The sequence below is a fragment of the Microcebus murinus genome, chromosome 32 (genome assembly GCF_040939455.1).
Source record: "Microcebus murinus isolate Inina chromosome 32, M.murinus_Inina_mat1.0, whole genome shotgun sequence".
Classification (NCBI taxonomy): domain Eukaryota; kingdom Metazoa; phylum Chordata; class Mammalia; order Primates; family Cheirogaleidae; genus Microcebus; species Microcebus murinus.
This window is the reverse complement of record NC_134135.1, coordinates 2,896,105-2,919,415: the sequence shown is the minus strand read 5'-3', so window position 1 is coordinate 2,919,415 and position 23,311 is coordinate 2,896,105. Positions and strand designations below refer to the sequence as shown.

Here is a 23,311-nt window from a genome sequence, read left to right as displayed (position 1 = left end):
GTTTTGCTGTGTGCATGTGGGGGCGGGGCGGGGGAGGGGAGGGAGGGACTCCCAGCCCAGCCCAGCCCAGCCCAGCCCAACTCCTGGAGAGGGGCCCATAACACACGAATACGTAGTCACACCTACAGACTATATATAGGCTCCATATAAAGAGACAGAAGGATTTGGAGAAGGGATGCAGAAAGGCGAATAGAAATGGGATGGACGCGAGCCTTCATTCATTTTTTTTCATTCATTATTCCACAAGGGTTTATTAAGCACCTGCTGTGTGCCAGGTGCTGGTACGGAGAAAGGCCCTGGGGAAGGGGACATAAACAGAGGCACAGCAAGGGACTCATCCATTCATTACTGGCAATTTGTTTGTGTGCTTAAATGCTGGGCATGGTGTCCAAGGCTGAGCATACAGAAGGGAGGAAAACAGGGTCCCCGACTTCATCATAGAGTTTACATCTTGTGCACGAGACAGGCGTTAATCAGAGAATCATATACATAGACAATAAATTACAGTTAGGATATAGGAGAAACCTGAGATACTAGGAAACGGGCCATCAGGGGGGCTTAACCCAGTTTAGAGGACATGCTTTTAGCTGACACGGAAAGGATGACAGCCGGCAGGTGGAGCTGGGGACAGGGAAGCACACAGGCAATGCCGCATAGGCAAAGGCCCTGGGGGCAGGAAGAAGCTTCCAGAGAGGGCTGGACTGTCATGAGCCTGGTGTGGCTGCAACAAAATGCGGCTGGCGACACACACAGGGCCAGATTGCGACTTGTAGGTTAGGTCAGAAATTTGGATTTTATTCTGGAATGAGTTGAAGCAGGAGAGTAAGGTGAATGGTACTCAAAGGGAAGACAGGAACTCAGAGCCAAGAGTAAGAGGCAGAGGTGCACTGACATGCAGCATCAGACTCAGGTCCTGGCCTTTGAAACGCACGTGCTCACACAAATACCGAAGTACAGGTATGGTGTCTGGTGTACAGGAACAGCCTGGGAGTTAGAGATTCATGTCTCACTCACTCATTCATTCAGCCATTCACCCATGAACATCTTTGAGCATCTGCTAGCGTACCAGGCAATGTTAGGATCTGGGTCCCCAGAGGTGAAACAAACCATCACCCTGCACTCAAGGAGCTAATAGGCATCAAAAACTGCAATCCGGGCAGGACAGTCAGTCCCGTGACAGTGACCACAATGGGCACCATGGAACAGAGGACAGAGTGACCAACTGCTAGGAGTGGGCAATGCTCAGAGGAAGCCTCCTAGGGAACATGATGCCCAGTCTAGGTCTTAAAAGGATGAGTAGGTGTCTGCCAGGTGATGAAGAGGATGAGGAAGGCTTTCCAGGCAAAAGAACGACTTAGGCAAAAGCGTGGGGAAGGGAAGTGAAAGAGCGTGATGTGTTGGGGACGGCATTAATAGTTCTTGGATGCTGATGCACGGGGTGGGGTGGGAGGGGGGGCTGGAGAAGTAGCTACAAGCCAAGGCCTAAAGGTACCGGGTTTTGGACTTGATTCTAAGGGCAGCAGGGAAGGATGGCAGTTGAGCTGGGGCAACTGTCTCACTCAGCTGAGCTCGGCACAAGCCAGGAGAGTCTAGATGACTTTGATCCTGGAAGACTGGAGGTCAGGGGCCCTGAGGGGAGATGTAGGGGGAGTTTCAGAGAGGGATGCTGGAAAATGTAGGGAAAAAATCCAAGTGAGAGAGATGGAGGACTGAGAGTAGGGAGGATGAGACAGGAGGGCAATGCGAGTTAAAAGAGACAAATTTGATGGGGTATTTTCTTTGCTGGACAAGGAAGACAGAACTGGTTGGGGGAGAGTGGATTCTAGAGTCCAAAGGCCAAACGTAGACCAAGAGTGACAGAGGTGGGCAGGAGGAAGAGAGAGGTGGAGAGGAGAGGATGGCAGAAGACTCCAAAACTAGTTGAGTCACAAGGAGAGAAAAAGTCAAAGACACAGGACAGTGATCCAGAGAGGAGAAAAAAGGGGCAGGAGAGAGACAGACAAGATGCACAGATTGGAGGAGAGAAGTCTTAGAGATACCAAAAAACAACCCCCCCACAAAGATAGATAAACCACAGGGAGGGGTCTAAACCACAGAGAAAGATTCAGAGATATGCACAAAAAGAAAGGTGGAGACTTAGCAGTAAGTATAGCGTTCAGGAATGATCCATGTCTTGTTTGTTTTGTTTTTTTTTTTTTCAGTATTCAAGAAATATTTTTTGAGCACCAACCTGTTCTAGACCCAGTCTAGGCCCAAGGAATGTGGCGGTGAGCAGACGGACAAGGTCCCGCTCTCCTGGGACTCACAGGAGAGACAAACAATAAATAATGAGATCATTTCAGTGACTGAAAAGTGGTTTAAAAATTTAAGCAGAGTGTGGGAACAGAGTGACAGCAAGGGTGACTTTAGAGAAGGTGCTTCCAGAAGACCTCCCGGGAGAGGTCAGGGAGATTGTGAGAAGGAAAGGGAGGTGAGAAAATCTGGGGACAAGCATTCCGCCCACCAGAGGCAGCACAAAAGCCCGAGGAGTAACAGGTTTTGGAGGAGGCTGTGGGGTGAGCAAATGGGGTGTGAATGGGAAGCGCAGCGTGGGGCTGACCAGGCAGCCCTGAGAAGAAATCCAAATTTTATTCTAGATCCGAAGGGAAGTCCTCTAAAGGGTTTTTAGCCATGATCATGTTTTTATTTAAACAACGTAACAACAGAATCCCTTTGCTGTGCTGAGGATAGACTTCATGAGTCAGAAGTGGACACAAGGAGTTAGGGACTGTTGTCCAGTTGAGTCTGCGGGTGGCCTGGCCCAAGGGGGAGTTGCTGAGATGGAGGGGGTGGAAGGACAGGCATGGGGTTGTGGAGGTAGAGCCTGCAGTGGTGGTGAATTGGGTGTCATGGGGGAGGCGGTGAGAAACCAAAGTAAGAGGACGAGAAGAATTCTTCCAACTGGGCTTGTGCAACTTGGGACGGTGCTGCTGTGTATTATGGCCAGGAAGGGGAAACTGGGATAGGAAATGGGGTTTGGGTGAGGGTTCTCTTTTAGATGTGTTGAGTTGGAGATGCCTGTGGGAAATCTAAGTCGGGGTATCAAGTAGCCAGTTGGATACCTGAGACCAGAGCTTGCGGGAGAGGTCATGGCTAGAAATATAAGTTTTGGAAACGTCAGCATATAGGAGACATTTAAAGCCACAGGGCTGGGCGAGGTCACCTAGCAGGTGAGTGTGGACAGAGAGGTAACCCTGGCCACGGCCACCGGGGCACCTGCATGGGGGTGGTTGGAAAGGATGTAGCAAAGGGAGTTGAGGAGTGACAGAGAGGCAGGCCGAATGTAGGAGAGTCGGCAGAGGATAAGAGCGCAAAAGTGTTTCAAGAAAGGGTGGAGGCGGCCAGCCGAGCCGAATGAGAGGGAGCCTGAGAGCAGAGTGACCACTGGGTTTGATGACATGGACGTGGCTGATGGTCTTGACAAGAGGTCACTTCAGTGCAGTGGTGGGGATGGGAGCCCTACCGGAGTGAAGGGGAGAGAGAATGTGGGGGGAAGACGGAGGGAAAGGGAATCTGGGCAGTTTTAGGGGGGGGTGAAAGTGACACAGAAAGGAGAGAGAGGGAGGCATGCAGAAGGAAGGGAAAAATACGGCCTGCAGTTAGCTGCTATGGCAGGCAGGATCCAGAGAGATGGGGAGGCCTAGGAGGGGAGGACAGGTCAGGGGCAGGGAAGAGGTGATGCCCTGAGACAGGCGCTGGGGACCCAGTGGCCAGGGCTGCCTGGCCCAGCTCCTGTTTCCTGCTGCCGCTGGCACCAGGCATGCACTGGCGTCCCCCTCCAGATCCTGTCAAGTCCTGGGAAGCCCCAGCGAGGTGACAGGACAGAACAGGCTTCCTTCATTCATTTTCAGAAGTGAACATTCATTCAGTCCTCAGAAATGTTTCCTGAGGACTTTCCAGTGCCAGGTCTCGAGGGCCTCTGCCCTGTCTCTGCCCGAGGAGGGGACACAGGTCACGGCTGGAACAGAGTGAGGTGTGCTCCCGTGGGGCAGGCAGGCATGCACGAAACACAGCAGGCTTCTTCCCGAGCGTGGGTGTCTGTGTGTCACCACCTCACTCCATCTGGTCATTTCTTTGCTCATTCATTCATTCATTCATTCAAGTCACCTGATTCACATTTTCTGAGGCTGCCTGTGCACCTGGCCATTTCAATTCCTCCTGTGTACTTGGCTGGCCCCCGCCCCAGTCTGACTGAAGAGAGGGACACAGACACAGACAATCACATCCCAGGGAAACGTGTGCTCCAACAGAAAAGTCCAGAACAGGGGTGGAGAGAGAGGGCCAGAGTGCTCCAGAGCCTGCTCAGGTCGGGCACCAGGCCTGCCTGCAGCAGCTAAGCAGAAGGAGGTGGAGAAAGGTGGGTCCCACCTGTGCTGTCCGCAGAAGGGCTGAGGGAGGGGGTGAGGGGTGAAGACCAGGCCCTGCTGCCATGCCACACGGCTGTCCCCTGTCCCTGCCCCTGGGGGAGCTGAAACTGCATGGAAGGTCCCCTGGGGGTGCCCCATCTAATAAACTCGATGAAGAGGACTGCTGTTCTGGTTCCGGCGTCCCTGACAGCCAGCCCCTCCCTGGGGTGGGCCCTTTCTACCTCCTGGGGGGCTAAGGACCCTAAGATGGGTATAGGTCCTTCTATCCCTCAAAATCCAAGATTCTGGTCCCAGGCTCCTCCCCCAGGCCCGGGAGTCCGGCCCCCAGCCCCTCCTCCCTCAGACCCAGGAATCCCATCCCCAGCCCTCCTCCCTCAGACCCAGGAATCCCATCCCCAGCCCCTCCTCCCTCAGACCCAGGAATCCCATCCCCAGCCCTCCTCCCTCAGACCCAGGAATCCCATCCCCAGCCCCTCCTCCCTCAGACCCAGGAATCCCATCCCCAGCCCTCCTCCCTCAGACCCAGGGTCCAGCCCCAGCCCCTCCTCCCTCAGACCCAGGGTCCAGCCCCTCCTCCCTCAGACCCAGGGGTCCTGTCCTCAGCCCCTCCTCCCTCAGACCGGGGGTCCAGCCCCAGCCCCTCCTCCCTCAGACCCAGGGGTCCATGTCCCCAGCCCTCCTCCCTCAGACCCAGGGGTCCAGCCCCAGCCCCTCCTCCCTCAGACCCAGGGGTCCAGCCCCAGCCCCTCCTCCCTCAGACCCAGGGGTCCAGCCCCAGCCCCTCCTCCCTCAGACCCAGGGGTCCATGTCCCCAGCCCCTCCTCCCTCAGACCCAGGGGTCCATGTCCCCAGCCCCTCCTCCCTCAGACCCTGGGGTCCATGTCCCCAGCCCCTCCTCCCTCAGACCCAGGGGTCCATGTCCCCAGCCCCTCCTCCCTCAGACCCAGGGGTCCAGCCCCAGCCCCTCCTCCCTCAGATCCAGGGGTCCATGTCCCCAGCCCCTCCTCCCTCAGATCCAGGGGTCCAGCCCCAGCCCCTCCTCCCTCAGATCCAGGGGTCCATGTCCCCAGCCCCTCCTCCCTCAGACCCAGGGGTCCAGCCCCAGCCCCTCCTCCCTCAGATCCAGGGGTCCATGTCCCCAGCCCCTCCTCCCTCAGATCCAGGGGTCCATGTCCCCAGCCCCTCCTCCCTCAGACCCAGGGGTCTAGCCCCAGCCCCTCCTCCCTCAGACCCAGGGGTCCATGTCCCCAGCCCCTCCTCCCTCAGACCCAGGGGTCCATGTCCCCAGCCCCTCCTCCCTCAGACCCAGGGGTCCAGGCCCCCAGCCCTCCTCCCTCAGACCCAGGGGTCCATGTCCCCAGCCCTTCCTCCCTCAGACCCAGGGGTCCATGTCCCCAGCCCCTCCTCCCTCAGACCCAGGGGTCCAGGCCCCCAAGTCCCCTGCTTAGTAAAGACCCAGGAGACCCGGTTCCAGGTCCTCCTTCCCTCAGACCTAGGAGCTCGGGCCCAAGCCCCCTCCTCCCAGGGAACCCGCCCCTCTCCCGCACGCCCAGAGATCCTGGAGCTGGGACTGTCGCCCCGCCCTTGCCCCGTAAGGAAAGTCCCCTCAGCTCAGCCCTTTTCAGGCCCAAGCCCCAGCCCCTCCTCCCCGGGCGGCCTCCTTCCTCCCCTCTTGTCCTCTTAAAATACCCGGGATCCCTATGGCAACAGGCGACAGGCGACAGGTGCGGGTGTTATTTACGGGTCGAGCCCGAAATAGCCCGGGAGGGCGAAGGGGTGGGCGGAGGGGCGAGGCCGGAGCGCGGAGGGCCAGGCCGGCGGGCGAGCGGGCTGGCGAGCAGAGCCGCACGGTTCGGAGGCGTCGCGGAGCTGGGGGCGGCGCGGCGCGGAGGCAGGGGAGCGAGAGGGGCCCCTGCCCAGGACGCCGGGGTGGGAGGCCCGAGGGGAGGGCCCGGCCTCGAGCTGAGCCTGGAGCTGTCCGGCCCGGGCAGGCCCTGGGAGCCCGGGGGAGGGGGAAGAGTGATCCTGAAGGGACTCAAAGTCCCTTTCTGGTCCTAGTTGTCCTTTGAACTCTGGGAGTACTTTGTGTCCCTTGGTCTGAGACCCCGTGGGGGCTCCAGGCCCTCTTCCGAGCCGTAGGGGCTACTCGGCCTCCTTTCCTGGACTCCACTGTGCCACTCAACCTTCCTAGTGGCCTTCTCTGATCTCTGGTCTGAATGGCTAGGGAGGCCCCCAACCCCTTTTCCTGAACTCCAGCCGGGCCCCAGGGCTCCCCTGAACCCCCGCCAGGACTCTCCCGATCCCCTGCTGTGAAGGCTGGGATCCACCGGCTCCCTGAGACGGGAGAAGTCTGCCCTCCTTCTGAGCTCCTCTGGGGGACCCCGGTTTTCCTTTACTGAATCCCAGAGGGGACCCGAGTTCTCTTTCCTCAAACTGAGCCTAAAGGAACCCAACCCAGGTCTCCTTTCAAACTCAAGTCCCCTTCCTGGGCACCCCAAACTCTGAGCCTTCGTGGGGTGTTCCGACCCCTTCCCTGAAGAAAGCCAGTTTCCTTTTTGTTTATCCTCCCGGCGGGACCTGGGGCAGCCCCTCAGGGCTTGGCGGGAGCCTGTTCTGCCTCCAGAGCCCCCAGGGCCGCTCTGGGGACCCAGGCTCTACCTCCGGGCTTGAGGGGGGCCTTGCTCTTCTTTGCTGAGTTCTTGAGGGCACGCCAGGCCCTCCTCTGAACCTCAGGCGTACCCAGCTCGGGGATCTGGTTTTGTCTTCTCTAAATCCCAGAGGCGACACCGACTTTCCCAGCTGAGGTTCCCGGGCGGACTGGCGTCTTCCTGCTTAATCACCCGGGGAGACGCAGCCCTGCCCGCTCCGGACCCCAGGCCGCTCCCCGCCCCGCCCCGAGACCCCGCTCGCTCCGCCTCCTGCGACCCTGCCCCGCGCCCCGTCGGAGGTCGGGACGATGATGTGGTCCAACTTCTTCATGCAAGAGGAGAGCCGGCGGCGGGAGGCCGCGGGCCTGCGGCGGGCTCGCGGGCAGCAGGGGGCCGGGCTGACGCCCGAGCGCGAGGGCAAGATCAAGCTGGCGTCGCTGCTGGCCGCCGTGGGCGCCACGCTGGCGGTGCTGTCCGTGGGCACCGAGTTCTGGGTGGAACTCAACACCTACAGGGCCAACGGCAGCGCCGTGTGCGACGCCGCGCACCTGGGGCTGTGGAAGGTGTGCACCAAGCGACTGTGGCAGGCGGACGTGCGCGCCGGCAGGGAGACCTGCGGCCCCGCGGACCTGCCCGGAGGTGAGAAGCCGCCGCCCCATCCAGGGCTTGGTCCCGCAGACAGTGTGTGAGAGAGGGGCCCCAGAAACAGCCGGTGCCCCCAGAGAAAGCCTGAGCCCCCAGGAGAGAGCTGGCATCCCCAGAAAGAGCGTTCGCCCACGGCAACTCTGCTCCCAGAAAGTGACAGAGAGAGAGAGGGAGCCCCCAGACATGGCCTATGTCCCTAAGTGGCCTGCCCCGGAGAACCTGTGCCTTAGAGCTTGTCTTCCGGCTACAGCCTATACCCTAAGACCAGCCTGTACCCCCAGCTACAGCCTGTGGCCCCAGAAAACCTGAGCTTCCATGTAAACTGTGCCCTAGAACTTGTCCTCGAGCTATGGCCTCTGCCCAGCTATGGCTATGCCCCCAGGCCAGCCTGAGCCTCAGACTAGCTTGTACTCCCAGGCCTTCCTGCACCCCGAGACCAGCCTGAGCCCCAGACTAGCTTGTACTCCCAGGCCTTCCTGCACCCCGAGACCAGCCTGTGCCCCCGGCCAGGCTGTGACTTTAGGCCAGTCTGTATCCCTCAACTGTTCTGTGCTGCCAAAGACAGCCTGGGCCCCAAGACTATCCTGTGCCCCCCAACCATCCTGTACCCCTAGACCAATCTGTGTCCTCAGTTTTAGCCTCTGCCCCCAGACCAACCTGTACCCCCAGACCAGTCTATGCTTCCAGATCATTCTATGACAACCCCCCCCCCAAAAAAAAACCCTGCTTCCAACACAGCCAGTGTTCCCAGGCATTACTGGGGCCCCTAGAGCAGCCCGTAGCTCCACAGAGCCCATGTCCCTAGATAAACCTTGCCTGTGTCCCCAGACCCAGCTGGTTATTCCAGACACAGCTGGTACCCTCAGACAGCGTGTACCCGCACCAGACAGGCTGCATCCTCCAGAAATGCCTGCACCCGCTGAGGCAGCCTGTGCCCCTGTGCCTGTGCCCACAGACAGCCTGTGCCCCTAGAGAGACAGTCTGGGCTCCTGGTGTCAGCTTGCTCTTCCCACCCTGGACGCAGCCTGCACTCCTATCCTGTGAGCCCTGGGGGCACAGCCCACCCATAAGTAGAATCTATGCCTGGTCCCCACCCACTGATGCCACCAAATGAAGCTCTCGCCAGACATCTCCCGACGTCCCAGGGCAGACATATGTCCTCTCTGACAGGACATGCCATGCCTTGTACTTACACCAGTGGGACATTCTATACCCCTTGGGAACTGGATGAAACCTCATTCTACCTCTACTGACCCAAGGGAAGTATCTGACACTCCTCAGAGCCCATTCCGGCTGTCATATATTTGATCACCCATATGAGATCTCTCACACTCTTTACTCTCCAAAGAATGTCCCATAATCTTCAGTGCCCCCCAGAGAATATCTCCTATCTTTCTGGGCTCCAGATGGGGTTTCCCGTCCTTCACTTCTCCAGGTGTGAAATCTTATATCCATAGTTCCCCAGATAGGATGTTCCAAGCCCTTGGTGACACGAACAATGCCAGGCACCCCTTGCTGTCTGAGCTACCCACAGATGGGCTGTCTTAAACACTTCACTTCTGCAGATGGACTACCTTTTGCCCCTCAGGATCCCAAACAGGATGATCCCAAACTTCTGCAAAATAGATGCCCTGGTAATAAAAATATTAGGTGCTTATGTAGTGCTAGGTTCTGTTCTAAATACTTTACATGCATTAACTAATTTACCATCATAGAAACCCCATGAATAGTTATTATCACCCCCATTCTACACAAGAGAAGAATGAGGAAAAAGAAATTTCAGTCGCTCAGTCTATGCACCCAGGCTAGTGATGTGGGATTTGAACCCCAGTTGTCTCTGTTCTTAACAACTACATTATATCTCATCTCACTAGTCCATAAAGAGGTCCCAAAGGTCCTTGCTGCCCTGGAGGGAATGTCCATCCCACCTCACTGCATAGTATGGGGTCCTTCACATCCCTTGCTATCCCCTCTATCGGTCAGAAAGGACTTCAGTCTTCTTTCAGGGCTGTTACCATCATCCCACAACCCCAGACCCTCAGAGAGTCCCTATCTCTCTTGGCTGCAAGGGGGGTGATGCATACCCTGTACTTTTCCAGCCGGGATATGACGTATCCTTCGGGGGTCAAGAGACAGGATGTCCTAAATCATTAGTAGCCAAAATGGGATGTCCCCTATGGGACCCCACACTGTCCCAGAAGGGGCTTTTCACACTTCCCTCGTGGAAGGGGACCATGTTTTCTCCACTGACTGCTGCAAAGAGCATCCTCATCCTTAGCTTTGTGACACTGAGCATCCTTTGCCTCTTGCTGCTGCAGTTACTGAGCTTACACCTGCCAGTACTCCTGGCCGGACATCTCGCTCCCCGCCCCTTCCCTCTAGGTAGCAGGTGGAGTGTGCCACACCACCTCACCTGGCTCACGGATTTATCTCTTTCCCTGAATGTCCTCTTCCAACTTGGACAGTTTCTTTTCCACTTCTCCAACTGCCTGGTGCCTCTCGTATTTTTCTTTATATCTTTTGTTCTCTACCCCTTTTTCCCCCCTCTTTCTGTGCCTCAGTTTCCCCCTCTTTAGAATAGGATAGTAGGTTGGACTAGGTGAATTCTGAGGCTCTTGGACCTCAAGTACGTAAAGTTGAATGAATCATATGCATCAGTTCATGTCACAAAATCATTATCAGCCTTTATAAAATCCTGCTTGTGCTTCGTTTCATGTTATTTTTTTCATTATTTCCTAACTCATTTCTTTGATATGTTCAATACATATTCATGGATTTGTGTTTTGACTTGGCAAATATATAGTATTATATGTATGTGTTTTATATACATGAGACCATGCTATAGGTTTTGTCCTGTTTTTGAATTTTTTCCTCTTGCCACCTTGTCTTTTCTTGAATTTTTCATTACATTATTAGTATTGTTATTATTATTGCTCAACACTGTGTTCCTCAAATCTCTCGCCTTGTTTTATGTTCTTCTAGTTCATGGCTTTTATGTGCTGGGGAGGTTTTCACAGGGAGTACCCACCACAAAAGATGGGCACCTAAGTTGATTTTGACTCCCCGTTATTTATAAACAGTGCTGCAGGGAACATTTACATATATGTTCCTGTATGTGGTTTTTCCCCCAGATGTATGCCCAGGAGTGAAATTGTTGAGTCATGGGGTCGTTTCATAAAATATCTCAGTGTCCCTTCCAAAAAGACTAATACTGGTTTACACTGCCAGATGTTTCCTCTTATCCTTCCAAATGCTTGGTACTACCCTTTTAATATTTGCCAACCTAATTTATCAGAAGTGGTACCTCCCTGCTGATTTAAGTTGCATTTCTGTCATCCCTGGTGAAGTGGAACATCTCTTCATGTACTTGGGGGCTACCCAGACTTTCTCTTCTCTGAATTTCCACTTACTCTTTGCCCGTTTTTCAGTTGAGTCACCCCTATCTTTTTGCTAATCTGCAAGTGCTCTTTGTGTGTTCTAGATAGGAGTCCGTTTTGAGGTGGGAATCTTTTCTGAGCCTCCTAGCCCTGTTTCTTGTATCTTGGTGTCCTTTGTTGTATCAAGTGATTATCCATTTCTAATCCCACTTGACCCCCCATATGAAGGAGCCAGGAACAATATCATTATCTCATTTTAACGGGGAAGAATCAGAGGCCCAGAGAGGTTAAGGGCCCACTCAAGGCCACGCATCTGGACCTCACAGTTCCGGGTTGGAATCCCAGCTCGTGGGTGGTGGTGTGGCAGCCGGTGGCTTTTCCATCCATGAGCATCATTTTTCTCCTCTGCATATCCGGGGTGCTGACGTCCTAGTTTTAGGTCCTTGTGAGCCATGCTAAGTGTCTGGCCCTGAGCTTACACAAGGGATCTCATGTCATCACCTCCTCTTTTCTGTTTTCTGTTCTCACAGAAGCAAACTGCACCTATTTTAAATTCTTCACCACGGGGGAGAACGCACGCATCTTCCAGAGAACCACAAAGAAAGGTGAGAATTTTCCAGCGTGTGGTGGGCGAGGGGTGGAGGGCATGCTGACCACGCTAGAGAAGTGAGTTCTTCCACGCTAGAGAAGTGAGTGCGGTCCTAGAGAAGTGCACCGTCCCTTCCTCTGCCGGGATGAGCTTGGCTTCTGTAATCAGCAGATGTCCCTTCTCTGGGGAGTGGTGGCAGGAAAATCACGATGGGGACATGGCTCTCGGAAGCCCTGTGCCCGACACTCTCACCCCTAGGTCTGTCTGTGCCACATGCTGTAACCTTGGGCAAGTCACTGCCCTTCTCTGTGGACAGCATGTTACCATCTGACATGCAAAGCACAACACTGGGGTTTCATTTGTAAGCTCTCCAGTCTTTTCCATAACCCTGCAGGGCAGGGGCTTTATCTTCATCTTCCAGATGAGAAAATGGAAGTCCAGAATGGTTCAAACAATTTTTCCCAAGAAGTGGTGGAGACAGGAGCAGGATTCAAACTCAAATAATTCTGACTCTAAAGCAGAGCTTTCCCATAGACTCTTCTGTGAAAATGGAAATGTTCTACATCTGCCCTGATCCATGTGGTAGCCACTGGCCACTGAGCACTTGGAGTATGGCTGGTGTGTTGAAGGAACTGAGTTTTAAATTTTGTTTAATTTAAACCAATTTAGAATTAAGTGGCCACATGTGGCCAGTGGCTACTGTATGGGACAGTGCAGCTGTGAAGACTTTGCCCTTTCGACTCTAACCACAAGACTCGCCATCACCCCAGTGTCTCTGCGTCCCCACCAGTAAAGGCACTGTGATCATGTCATGAATCTTATCTGGTCTTTGTAAAGATTTAATGAGATGACGCAGCTAAAACACCCAGTGTGGAGCCTGGCACGTAGTGGGTCTTCAATAGAGGGTGGTTCTTGGCCTTCTCCTTTCTCTCTTGTCTTTGTGCTGTGTGAGGTTGGGCCAGCCACCATGTGCCTCTGGGGTAGGGAAATCATCCTGGTGCACATGTATGGAACACCTACCATGTGCCAAGCACTGCACTGGGCACCCACTTCACCTATGTGATTTCTAATCCTTACAACAGCCCAATCGGATAGAGATTTCATTCCTGATTTTCCAGAGGAGGAAACTGAGGCTGAAAGCATTCAGTGACACTACCAGAATCTTCCAACTAGGAAGTGGCTGGGGAGGATTCTGACTTGGATCATTCCACTATAACACACCACCTTTGCCATTGTCTCCCACACACCCCGCTGCCTCAGTTTCCTCACCTATGAACGAATGGTGACCAGATCATAAGTAATGATTAGTAATTTCCGTCTCTTTCTAATTCTGGCTTTGTCCCCTTTTTCTCTGTATCCTTAGGTAAATAACTGACCCTCTCTGAGTCTTAGTTCCTTAAACAGTATAAGTAATATGTTGGGCTGAGTGCTCTTCTGTTTGAATATTCATTCCTCTCCAGTCCTGAATTGTACATCTTCCTGGTTCTGAGTCCCTATGGATGAGTCCTCTCCATTCCCTACATCCCACGTGCTCTGCTTCTTCCCTCTCCCCCCTTACAGAAGTGAATCTGGCAGCTGCAGTGATAGCAGTGCTGAGCCTGGCAGTCATGGCCTTGGGATGCCTCTCTGTCATCATGGTGCTCAGCAAAGGTGCAGAGTTCCTGCTCCGAGTTGGAGCTGTCTGCTTTGGCCTCTCAGGTGAGGGTTGAGAGCCTGGAGGCTGAGGACAGAGCATGCTGGGAGTATCTCCAGGCACTATTGCATGCTGGGAGATGGGATCTCTATGCACCATTGCAAGCTGGGAGTGGGAGCTCCAAGCACTATTGCATGCTGGGAGATGGGATCTCTATGTGTCATTGCAAGCTGGGGGCTCCAAGCACTGTTGCATGCTGGGAGGTAGAATCTCCAAGTACTGTTGCATGCTGGGAATTAGGAGGACGTCCAAGCGCTATAGTAGGCTCAAAGATGGGAGAATTCTAAGCCTTAATGTTGTCTGGGAATTGGAGGCTCTCCAAACACTCTTTTAGATTTGGACCTGGAGAACCTAAATGCTGTCACATTATGGGAGAGAAGGAGGGGTTTCTAATGTTATTTCATGTTGAGAGGACAGGGAAGCCCAAAGGGTAGGCTCAAAGATGGGAGAGTTCTGAGCTCTTTTCTTGGCTCAGAATTGGATGGCCTCCAAATACTCTTTTAGATTTGATATGTGAGGTCTGCAAGGACTGTTGTATTCTTGGAGTTGAAGGTTCAAATAAAATGATACATCTTCTGAAATGTAGTCCTCAATAACAGTAAAAACTTCAATTGATTGTAAATCCAGTTCAAATCCTTACAACAGTGCTACTAAGGTATGGATTGCTATCCTCCATTTTATAGATAAGAAAATTAAGGCTCAGAGAAGTCAGGTGCAATACTCATGGCAACACAATTAATGATGGCACATGTGGCGCATGTGGGACTTAAAAGTTGATCTTCTTGCCGGGCGCGGTGGCTCACGCCTGTAATCCTAGCTCTCTGGGAGGCCGAGGCGGGCGGATTGCTCAAGGTCAAGAGTTCAAAACCAGCCTGAGCAAGAGCGAGACCCCGTCTCTACTATAAATAGAAAGAAATTAATTGGCCAACTGATATGTATATAAAAAAAATTAGCCGGGCATGGTGGCGCATGCCTGTAGTCCCAGCTACTTGGGAGGCTGAGGCAGAAGGATCGCTCGAGCCCAGGAGTTTGAGGTTGCTGTGAGCGAGGCTGAAGCCACGGCACTCACTCTAGCCTGGACAACAAAGTGAGACTCTGTCTCAAAAAAAAAAAGTTGATCTTCTTCTTCCAAAGTATGTCTCATCACCTCACCTCATCATTGCATTTTTGAAACTATGTTTTTGTGGAATCTTTGAGATGGAAAGAATGCTTAACTGAGTGGTCTAAGTTCTAGCCTAGGCTGTGCCCTGTATCACCAGGTGACCTTAGGAAGGTTCCCTTTATTTTCTGGGCTTTGGTTTCCTTATTGGAAAATTTGTTAATTATATAAACTTCATTTCTTTATTCTTTGTGTATTATGAGTACCTACTATGTTCCAGGTAGTCTGGTAAGGACTAGAAATACAAAACTAAATAAGAGAGACACTTTGTATACACTCACAGAGCCAGAGGTAGACTGTAACCAATAATTATACAAATAATAATTCAACTTTAATTGTGATGAGAGTTATGAGAATGTATATTAAAGGTCCACACTGTGGTGGGAGTGTGTGTCAGAGAAACTCCCCAAGAAAGTGTCACTTATACTGATAATTGAAGGATAAATAGGAATTATGTGAAGCATGGTGGTGACCATTGTGGTGGCAACAGGTGATGTTGATGGAGGTGGTGAGGGTGGTGGTGATGATGATGGTGGTGGTGGTGATATTGGTTATGATGTGGTGGTGACACGGGCAGTGATGTTGGGAATGGTGGAGGTGGTGAGGGTGGTGATGATGGTGATATTGGTTATGATGGTGGTGATGACATAGCATGTACAAAGACTGTAAAAGCCTTCACAAGTTGGAGGAAAAGAATACAGATTCGAGTCTAAAGCAAAGCAAAGCTGTGTAAGTGTATATGGTGGCTTTGATTAATAAGTGAGGTCGAGGCCTGATGCAAGATGAAGCCAGAGAGACAAGCTGGGTGTTCAGAAGCAGACACGAGTGGAAAGTAACAATGACGTCATTCTTATCGATGTTTTGTTGCCTTAGAGACCTCCCCCCAGATAAAGGTAGAAAGATCCAGTCATCCCCTTTCATTTTATTTATTTATTCATCAATTCATTTAGTTCACTGAAGCACACCCATGTCGCCACAGTCTTCCTTAGGTATCCATAGAAGATTGGTTCTAGGACTCCCCACAGATGCCAAAACCTATGCCAAGTCCCTCATATAAAATGGCGTATTATTTGCATAGAACCTATGTGCATCCATTCATGTGCTATAATCACCTCTAGCTTGCTTATAATACCTAACATAATGTAAATGCTATGTAAATAGTTTTATTTAGGAAATAATAATAAGAGAAAAAGTCTGTGCACAAATGCAACCATCCTTTTTAAAAATATTTTGATCCGTGGTTGGTTGAATCCTTGGATATGTAACCCTCAGATACAGAAGGCTGACTGTCTGTATACATATTTGTGATATTATAAGAGCATATAAGACAGAATGTGCCTCATGGAGATTATCATCTGATTAAGGACCCAGAACTAATACAAATAATCTCACAATTACAAACTGCAGAAAGTGCTGTGAAGGAATAGTGGCATTCCATGAGAGTGTACAATGAGAGCATTTGATTTACTGCAGGGAGTTAGGGGCTCTCTGAGGAGGCGACATTGAAAATGTCAACGTCTGGATAACTAAGCTTGAAACAGTTCCGTGGAGAGTGACAGGGTTACTGGTGCAAAAGATGGCCTGGTGAAATCAACAGGGAATCAAAAAGATCTGGTTGGAGTTCCAACTTCTTAAAAACTGTGTAATATAAAAAAAGAAACCTTTGTATATCTGGGCTTAAATCTCATATGCAAGAACTCACTGATCCAAGTATCCATGTATCAAGTGCCTCCATTCATTTATCCTTCCATTGATCCAGCTGTTTCTTCCCTCCTCCCCTCCCCCTTCCTCTCATTTTCTTTCTTTTCCATCCTGTTTCTCTTCCTTCTTCCTTCCCTCCAACCATCTATTTATCCATCTGCTCATACATCCATTCATTTCACAAATATTCCTTTAATATCTAGCAATTGCTGAATGTTGTGCTAGGTAGGTACCACTGGGGATAGAATGAGAATAAGATAAGATGACACCTATTCTCATGGAATTTATAGCTTGGTAGAAAGTTGGTGCTGAAGTTATTATTGAACTCACACCTGCATTATTCCTGGGGTGCACAGGAAGGTGTTGATGTAGAAGTGTTTAATGGAAGTCTTGGGCATGAACATGTTCTGCAGATGGTGCAATGAAATGAGAGTCAGTGTGGATCTGAGGCTGAAATTACTGTGGTTATGCTGGGTGTCAGGGATGGGGGCAGGTTGGGCTTTTTTGAGGTCTCCCTAGATAAAGGGACATATTCAGGTTATATTGTGTCTCTCCTTGTAATATCAGGTGTCCTTCTATGTTTTAGAGCTATGAGACAGACAAGTTTGCTGCCCTCATGGATTTTTAGTCCAGTGTGGGAAGACAGAAGTGAGATAAAGGATCAATACTCATATAAATCAATATTTATATTAAAAACTACCAACTGTGGTGAATGCTATAAATAAGAGGTAAAGAGTATTGCTGTACCCTAGGTCTTTACAAACCCAAAACAAAGATAAAGAGTATGAGAAAAATATAGCCCGTGTAGACTTAAGTGGCAGTGGTCAGGGAGGGCTTCTCTGAAAACCCACCGTCTAAGCAGAGATGTGCAGAGTGAGGATGCATAAGGTAGGCTCAGGGAGGGGTAAGCAGAAAATTCTTCCACACAGCCAAATGGTCTTCAGTCTTGAAAGAATCTGGTGCATGGAGGGACTTTAAAGAAGTCCTACTCCGCTTTGCTAGAGCGTGGGCAGAGCAGCTTGAGAGGAGGCTGAAGAAGCAGGCAGGGGCATGTGTCTTTTTAGATCACAGTGAGGAAGCCAGGCTGGATCACGGAGGAGGTATCCTGGCGTGGCTAAGAAAATAGTGTACGGCGTGGACCTGGCTGGGCTCAGACCCAAGCTCCACTAGTCCAGGCTTCCGCTTTCCCGTATGCACAGTGGGGATCACGGTGATTCCCGCCCCATAAGGTGGAGGGGAAGCGTTGAGATATAAAGGCGTGTGGTTAGACTCTTGCCACCACGCTAATGCTTCAAGGCCAGGGGTCAGCATCCCACTGCCTCTTGTTTTTGTTCAGCTGTGAGCTAAATGGTTGGGGGGGGGAATCAAAGGAATACTATTTCAGAACATATGAAAATTACATGAAATTCAAAATTCAGTGTCCCAAAATAAGGTTTCATTGGCCTACAGCCACTCCATTCATTTACGTATCGTCTATGGCTGCTTTCACACTACAGAGCCGAGTGGTTGTGACAGACCATATGGCCCGTAAAACTGTAAATACCCACTATGTGGCCCGTAGGCTACAGTTTGCTGACTCACAGCTTAGACCGAAAATCTAGAAGTCATCCTTGGTCCCTCTGTTGTCTTTACACCTCACACCATTCTGCCAGCGAATCCTGCTGGTGCTACCGTCAACATATATTTTGAATGCAACGTTTCCCGCCATTTCCACCATCACCCTGATCCAGGCCACCACCCTATTTCCCTGAGATAACTTCTGTGGCCTCCTGACCGTTCTCTGTGCTTCTCCTCTTACCCTCCTCAAGTCAATTCTCCACGGAGCAGCTCAAGTGCTGCTTGTAAATTGTAAATCAGATCATGGTTCCTCCCCAGGTCAAAGCCACTAAATTCCTACTATATTTAGGTCTGTGTTAGTCTGCTAGGCCTGCTGTAACAAAGCACCATAGGCCGGGTGGCTCGAACAACAGAAACTGATTTCTGCAAAGTTCTGGAGGTCGCAAGTCCAAGACCAAGGAGTCACCTGGGCTGGTTTCTTCTGAGGTCTCCCTCCTTGGCTTGCAGATGGCCGCCTTCTCCCTGTGTCCCTCTGTTCACGTCTGTGTCCAAATTTCCTTCTCTTATAAGGACACCAGTCGTATTGGATTAGGGTCCACTCTGCTGACCTCACTTTAACTTAATTATCCCTTTCAAGACCCTACCTCCAAAGAGTCACATCCCGAGGCACTGTGGGGTCAGGACCCCAACCCATGCACTTTTGGGAGGGGGACACAGTTCAGCTGACAGCAATGCATTTAACTGGTCGCTGTCCATCTCCCCTTCTGGAATGCAACTCTAGAAGGACAGGGACTTTGCTAGTCTTGTTTGTATTTATTTTGTGATGAGAGCTTGATGGAGATCTGTCGAGGGAATGAAAGAACGCAGGAATTAGCGGAAGAAGGAAGGGGACTGGGTGGCGCCTCCGCTTGTCTGTAATGCTGAGCTGCATGGAGCAAAAAAGGGCTCATGGAGGGGCTGTTGAACCACTACGCCCAGGCTGCAATCTCCAGACCCCTGATTGACACACCACAGGGGAATTGGGGTGCAGGGAAGGAGGGTCAGGAACGGAGGTTGAGGCTGGACTCCAGGGCCGGAGAGGGGAGGCAGCTGGGATCCCTCAGATGGTCCTGCATGAACTGACTCCCGCCCATCTCTGCCATTCCATTTACCTCCTCTCTCCCCACCCCAACGCACTTTGCTCCAGACACACTGACCTTCTTTCTTTTCCTCAAACACACTCTGCTGCATCCTGCCACAGGGCCTTTGCATCAGCCAATCCTTCTGCTTGTAGTAGCTGTTGCTTAGTTTTGTGCATGGCTGGCTCCTTCTGCTCCTTTAGGTCTTGGCTTAGGGGCACTGAGCCCCACTGCACCCCTGAGTGTCACTCTCTCTGTTTTTGTTTCCTTCCTGTCCTGTATCACTCCCTGAAGTTACCTTGTCTCCTCTTTTGTTTACTCTGGAAGTTGCAACCTGCAGCCTGCAGGCTAGAGAGGGCCAGGAGACGTGCTTTGTCTGGCGGGCAGGGTGTAAAAGATTGCTCTGCGCCAACATATAAGGTTGGGCGAATTCCCATAAAAGCAATCATCGTTTAAGCAATTCTGGCTATTCGTGAGAAATAAGATGAGGCAAATTAGGTCCCTATTTCTGAAGGGCTGCAGGTGCCTGAAGCTGAGTTTGGCTTCTGTTTGTCATTGTTGCCACCACACTTGTGTGTTTCATGTACTTATTTGTGTTTCTCATCGCCCCCTGTAGGCATTTGAGTCTTGCAAGCCTTGGTTTTATGTGTTGACCATCTGTCTTTTCTAAGTGGAATATAATCTCTGTGAGGGTAGGGGCTTTCTCTATCTTGTTCCTTCTTTTTCTTTTTGCTGTTTTTTTTTTTTTTTTTTTTTTTTTTTAACAATTGACTGCCACACTAGAAAAAATTTTTTTCCTTGGGGCCATGGTGTTTTATTATGAAAGTAGAATAAAAACAAAATGATCCTTTCAAATTTAATGAAAAAATGTGTTATTTTTTATTGTTCTCTGTGTGTGAGTTATATGCAACTTGAAAAATAGTTCTTGGCTCCCAAGGTGAAGAGATGTGATTACATATACTTCCCGAGGCTCCAAGCTCAAAACTAGCATGAGTTCAATACAACTCGCATGGCAGTTAATGTGTTAAAAATCAAATTGCATTACAAATTGACTTTCTTTTCATTTTGTGACCCTCCCACCACCACCTCTGCTTTTTTTACTTTCTTTTCTTTTCTTTTTATTTTTTTGAGACAGAGTCTCACTCTGTTGCCCGGGCTAGAGTGCTGTGGCGTCAGTCTAGCTCACAGCAACCTCAAACTCCTGGGCTCAAGCAATCCTCCTGCCTCAGCCTCCCCAGTAGCTGGGACTACAGGCATGCGACATCATGCCTGGCTAAATTTTTCTATATGTTTTAGTTGGCCAATTAATTTCTTTCTATTTTTTTAGTAGAGATAGGGTCTCACTCTTGCTCAGGCTGGTTTTGAACTCCTGACCTTGAGTGATCCTCCTGCCTTGGCCTCCCAGAGTGCTAGGATTACAGGCGTGAGCCACTGCATCTGGCCACCTCTTCTCTTTTAAAAGGAAACTTCTATGGAGTCTTAATTTGAATTTTGTGTTTCTTGAGTCCTCTGTTTGCTTTTTAAAAAAAATTGTGGGAAAATATGCCAAACATAAAATTTACCATTTTCCCTCTTTTATCATTAGTTGACACATAATAATTCTACGTGCTTATGGGATATAGAGTGATATTTTGATACACGTATATACAATGTATAATGATCAAATCAGGGTAATTGACAATCATTTCTTTGTGTTGTGAACATTCGAAATCCACTCCTCTAGCTTTTTGTTTGTTTTGAGGCAGGGTTTTGCTCTGTCACCCAAGCTAGAGTGCAGTGATGTGATCATAGCTCATTGCAACCTCGAACTCCTGGGTCAAGCGATCCTCCTGCCTCAGCCTCCCCGGTAGCTGGGACTATAGACGAGCACCACCACACCCGGCTAATTTTTCTATTTTTTGTAGAGATGGGGGTCTTGCTCTTGCTCAGGCTGGTCTTGAACTCCTGGCCTCAAGCAATCCTCCCTCCTTGGCCTCCCAAAGTGCTGGGATTACAGGCGTGAGCCCTTGTGCCTGGCCTACTGTAGCTTTTTGAAAACACACACCAAGTTATACTTACCCATATTCTCCGCCCTGTGGAATACCAGAACACCAGGATTCGTTCTTCCCATCCGGCTGTAATTCTGTGTCTGCCTTTTGACCGTTTGCGAGTGCGCACGTCTGCGGCATTCCGCACGTTCACACGGTCACGTGGCCATCACCACCTCCCTCTCCAGAGCTGCTCATCTGCCCAGCTGAAATTGTGTGCCATGAGACACCGACTCCCCTTCCCTTCTTCCCTTGGCAGCCACCGTTCTTTCTTTCTCTGTGAATTTGTGTCTTGTTTCCTTCTTTATCTCCAGCTTCGAAAATGGTGCCTGCCATCCAGCAGGCGTCGAGTGTTTGTTGAATGCGTGAGTGGGAGGGTGTCGGGGCTCTCCCAGGCTTCTCGCGGGAGCAAGCAAGCGTGCAAAGGAGTGTTTTGGGGGTTCCCCAGGGCCCTGAGCGCCACCCTGTCCTCTCTCCCGCAGGCCTGCTGCTCTTGGTGAGCCTGGAGGTGTTCCGGCACTCCGTGCGAGCACTGCTGCAGAGAGTCGGCCCCGAGCCTCCCCCGGCGCCGGCCCTGGCCTACGAGTACTCCTGGTCCCTGGGCTGCGGCTTGGGGGCCAGCGTGGTCCTGCTGCTGGGAGCCGGCTGCTTTCTGGGGCTCTCCCTGCCTTCCTGGCCCTGGGGGTCACTCTGTCGCAAGCGGGGTCACCAAGCCGCCTAGAGCCACCAGTGAACTTCCTTTCCTCTGAGCAACTGCCAAACCCTTACAGCCTCCAAAATCCCAAAATCTCTTGCCCCATCTCCCAGAGAAACTGTTCTCCCCGCTCAGGGGCCACGTGGCTTCCACTGACCCTGCCTCCTCCCCTCCTGCGCTCCTCTGTAAATACAGGGTTCTTGGTGGCTGCATTGGGGGCACTTGGGGGAGGGCTGGGAAGAGGGTTTTTGCAAACGAGGGTCCCTGGGAGGGCCGGCGGGACCTGATGGGTAACTAGGGTGTGGGGACGTGGTCAGGGGGCCTTGGGAGGGAGCTGGGGGCCCTTCTTCTCTGGGTCTGCATAGACTTCTCAGGACGCATCTGCAGCTGGGGGCGGGTGGGGAAATAGGGAAAAATCTCAGGGTCTGACCTGGCTGTGATCTGATTTGGGATTAAAGGTTTGGAAACTTGACAACTTTGGGTTAGAGTTCATTTGTGATGTGTCTGATGGTGCGCTCTGGAGTGGGAGACAGAGACTCCACGTCCGTTCCGGAAACATGGCTACTTGTCACATGTACACGGGCCCATAGAGCATGGCCGAGAGCATGGGAAACACGACAGGCTGTATAGAATACAGGTGTTGTTAAGGGCTGAGTTTCATCTCCCCCCGCCCCAACAAAAAAATACATGTTGGAGTCCTGACTCCCAGGACCTCAGAATGTGCCCTTATTTGGAGACAGGGTCTTTACAAAAGTAATGGAGTTAAAATGACATCTTTAGGGTGACCCCTAATCCAGTATGCCTGGTGTCCTTGTGAGAAGGGGGCATTTGGACAGAGACAGACACGCCTCGAGGGGAGATGATGGGAAGGCACGGGGAGAAGAGGCAGCCTGCAAACCCAGGAGAGAGGCGGGACAGATTCTCCCTCAGCCCTGGAAGGAGCCAGCCCTGCCCGCACCCGCATCTCGAATTCCCGCCTATGGAAAAGCAGATTCCTGTTGTCGCAGCGCCCGGCTGCGGGACCGTGTTACGGCAGCCCCAGCAAACCGACGCAGATCCGTACCTGGCAGTGAGGCCCTGCTGTGACCGATGCCTGAAAATGTGAAGGTGGCTTCGGAACCGAGTAACAGGTGGAGGCTGGACGCAGTTTGAGGTTCATGGAAGAAAAAGCTTAGATTTCCTTGGGGAGACTGAAGAAAACCATGGTCATTAAAAGCCATTGTGGGGCCGGGCGCGGTGGCTCACGCCTGTAATCCCAGCACTTTGGGAGGCCGAGGCGGGCGGATAGCTTGAGCTCAGGAGTTCAAGACCAGCCTGAGCAAGAGCAAGACCCCGTCTCTACTAAAAACAGAAAGAAATAAATTCGCCCACTGAAAATATATAGAAAAAATTAGCCGGGCATGGTGGCGCATGCCTGTAGTCCCAGCTACTCGGGAGGCTGAGGCAGGAGGATCGCTTGAGCCCAGGAGTTTGAGGTTGCTGTGAGCTAGGCTGATGCCATGGCACTCTAGCCAGGGCAACAGAGTGAGACTCTGTCTCAGAAAACAAAACAAAACAGAAAATTAAAAAAAAAAAAAAGCCATTGTGGCGAAGGCTCAGAGGGAATCAAGGAGCGCTACAGCGAAAGTTTCTGTCTTAGCGAATACATTTATTGTTATGCACAGAACCTTGGGAGCAGCTAGAACAACAGCAACCAC

The 23,311-nt window shown here is 51.5% G+C and overlaps 1 protein-coding gene across 1 annotated transcript; it reads left to right on the top strand.

Annotated features, from left to right (window-relative positions):
• Positions 1 to 6,362: 6,362 nt before the first annotated feature.
• Positions 6,363 to 21,869, top strand: CACNG6 (calcium voltage-gated channel auxiliary subunit gamma 6). The gene is made up of 4 exons (XM_012770844.3): positions 6,363 to 7,693; positions 11,607 to 11,681; positions 13,226 to 13,363; positions 21,403 to 21,869. The coding sequence occupies exons 1-4, from the start codon at positions 7,363 to 7,365 to the stop codon at positions 21,639 to 21,641; spliced, it is 783 nt and encodes a 260-aa protein (XP_012626298.1). The 5' UTR covers positions 6,363 to 7,362; the 3' UTR covers positions 21,642 to 21,869.
• Positions 21,870 to 23,311: the final 1,442 nt, after the last annotated feature.

Excerpts from the sequence above, each read along its gene's own strand:
- CACNG6 (XM_012770844.3), top strand. The coding sequence starts at position 7,363 with ATGATGTGGTCCAACTTCTTCATGCAAGAGGAGAGCCGGCGGCGGGAG. Across the intron at positions 7,694-11,606 it reads CCCCGCGGACCTGCCCGGAG|AAGCAAACTGCACCTATTTT; the intron begins GTGAGAAGCCGC and ends CTGTTCTCACAG. Across the intron at positions 13,364-21,402 it reads TGTCTGCTTTGGCCTCTCAG|GCCTGCTGCTCTTGGTGAGC; the intron begins GTGAGGGTTGAG and ends TCTCTCCCGCAG.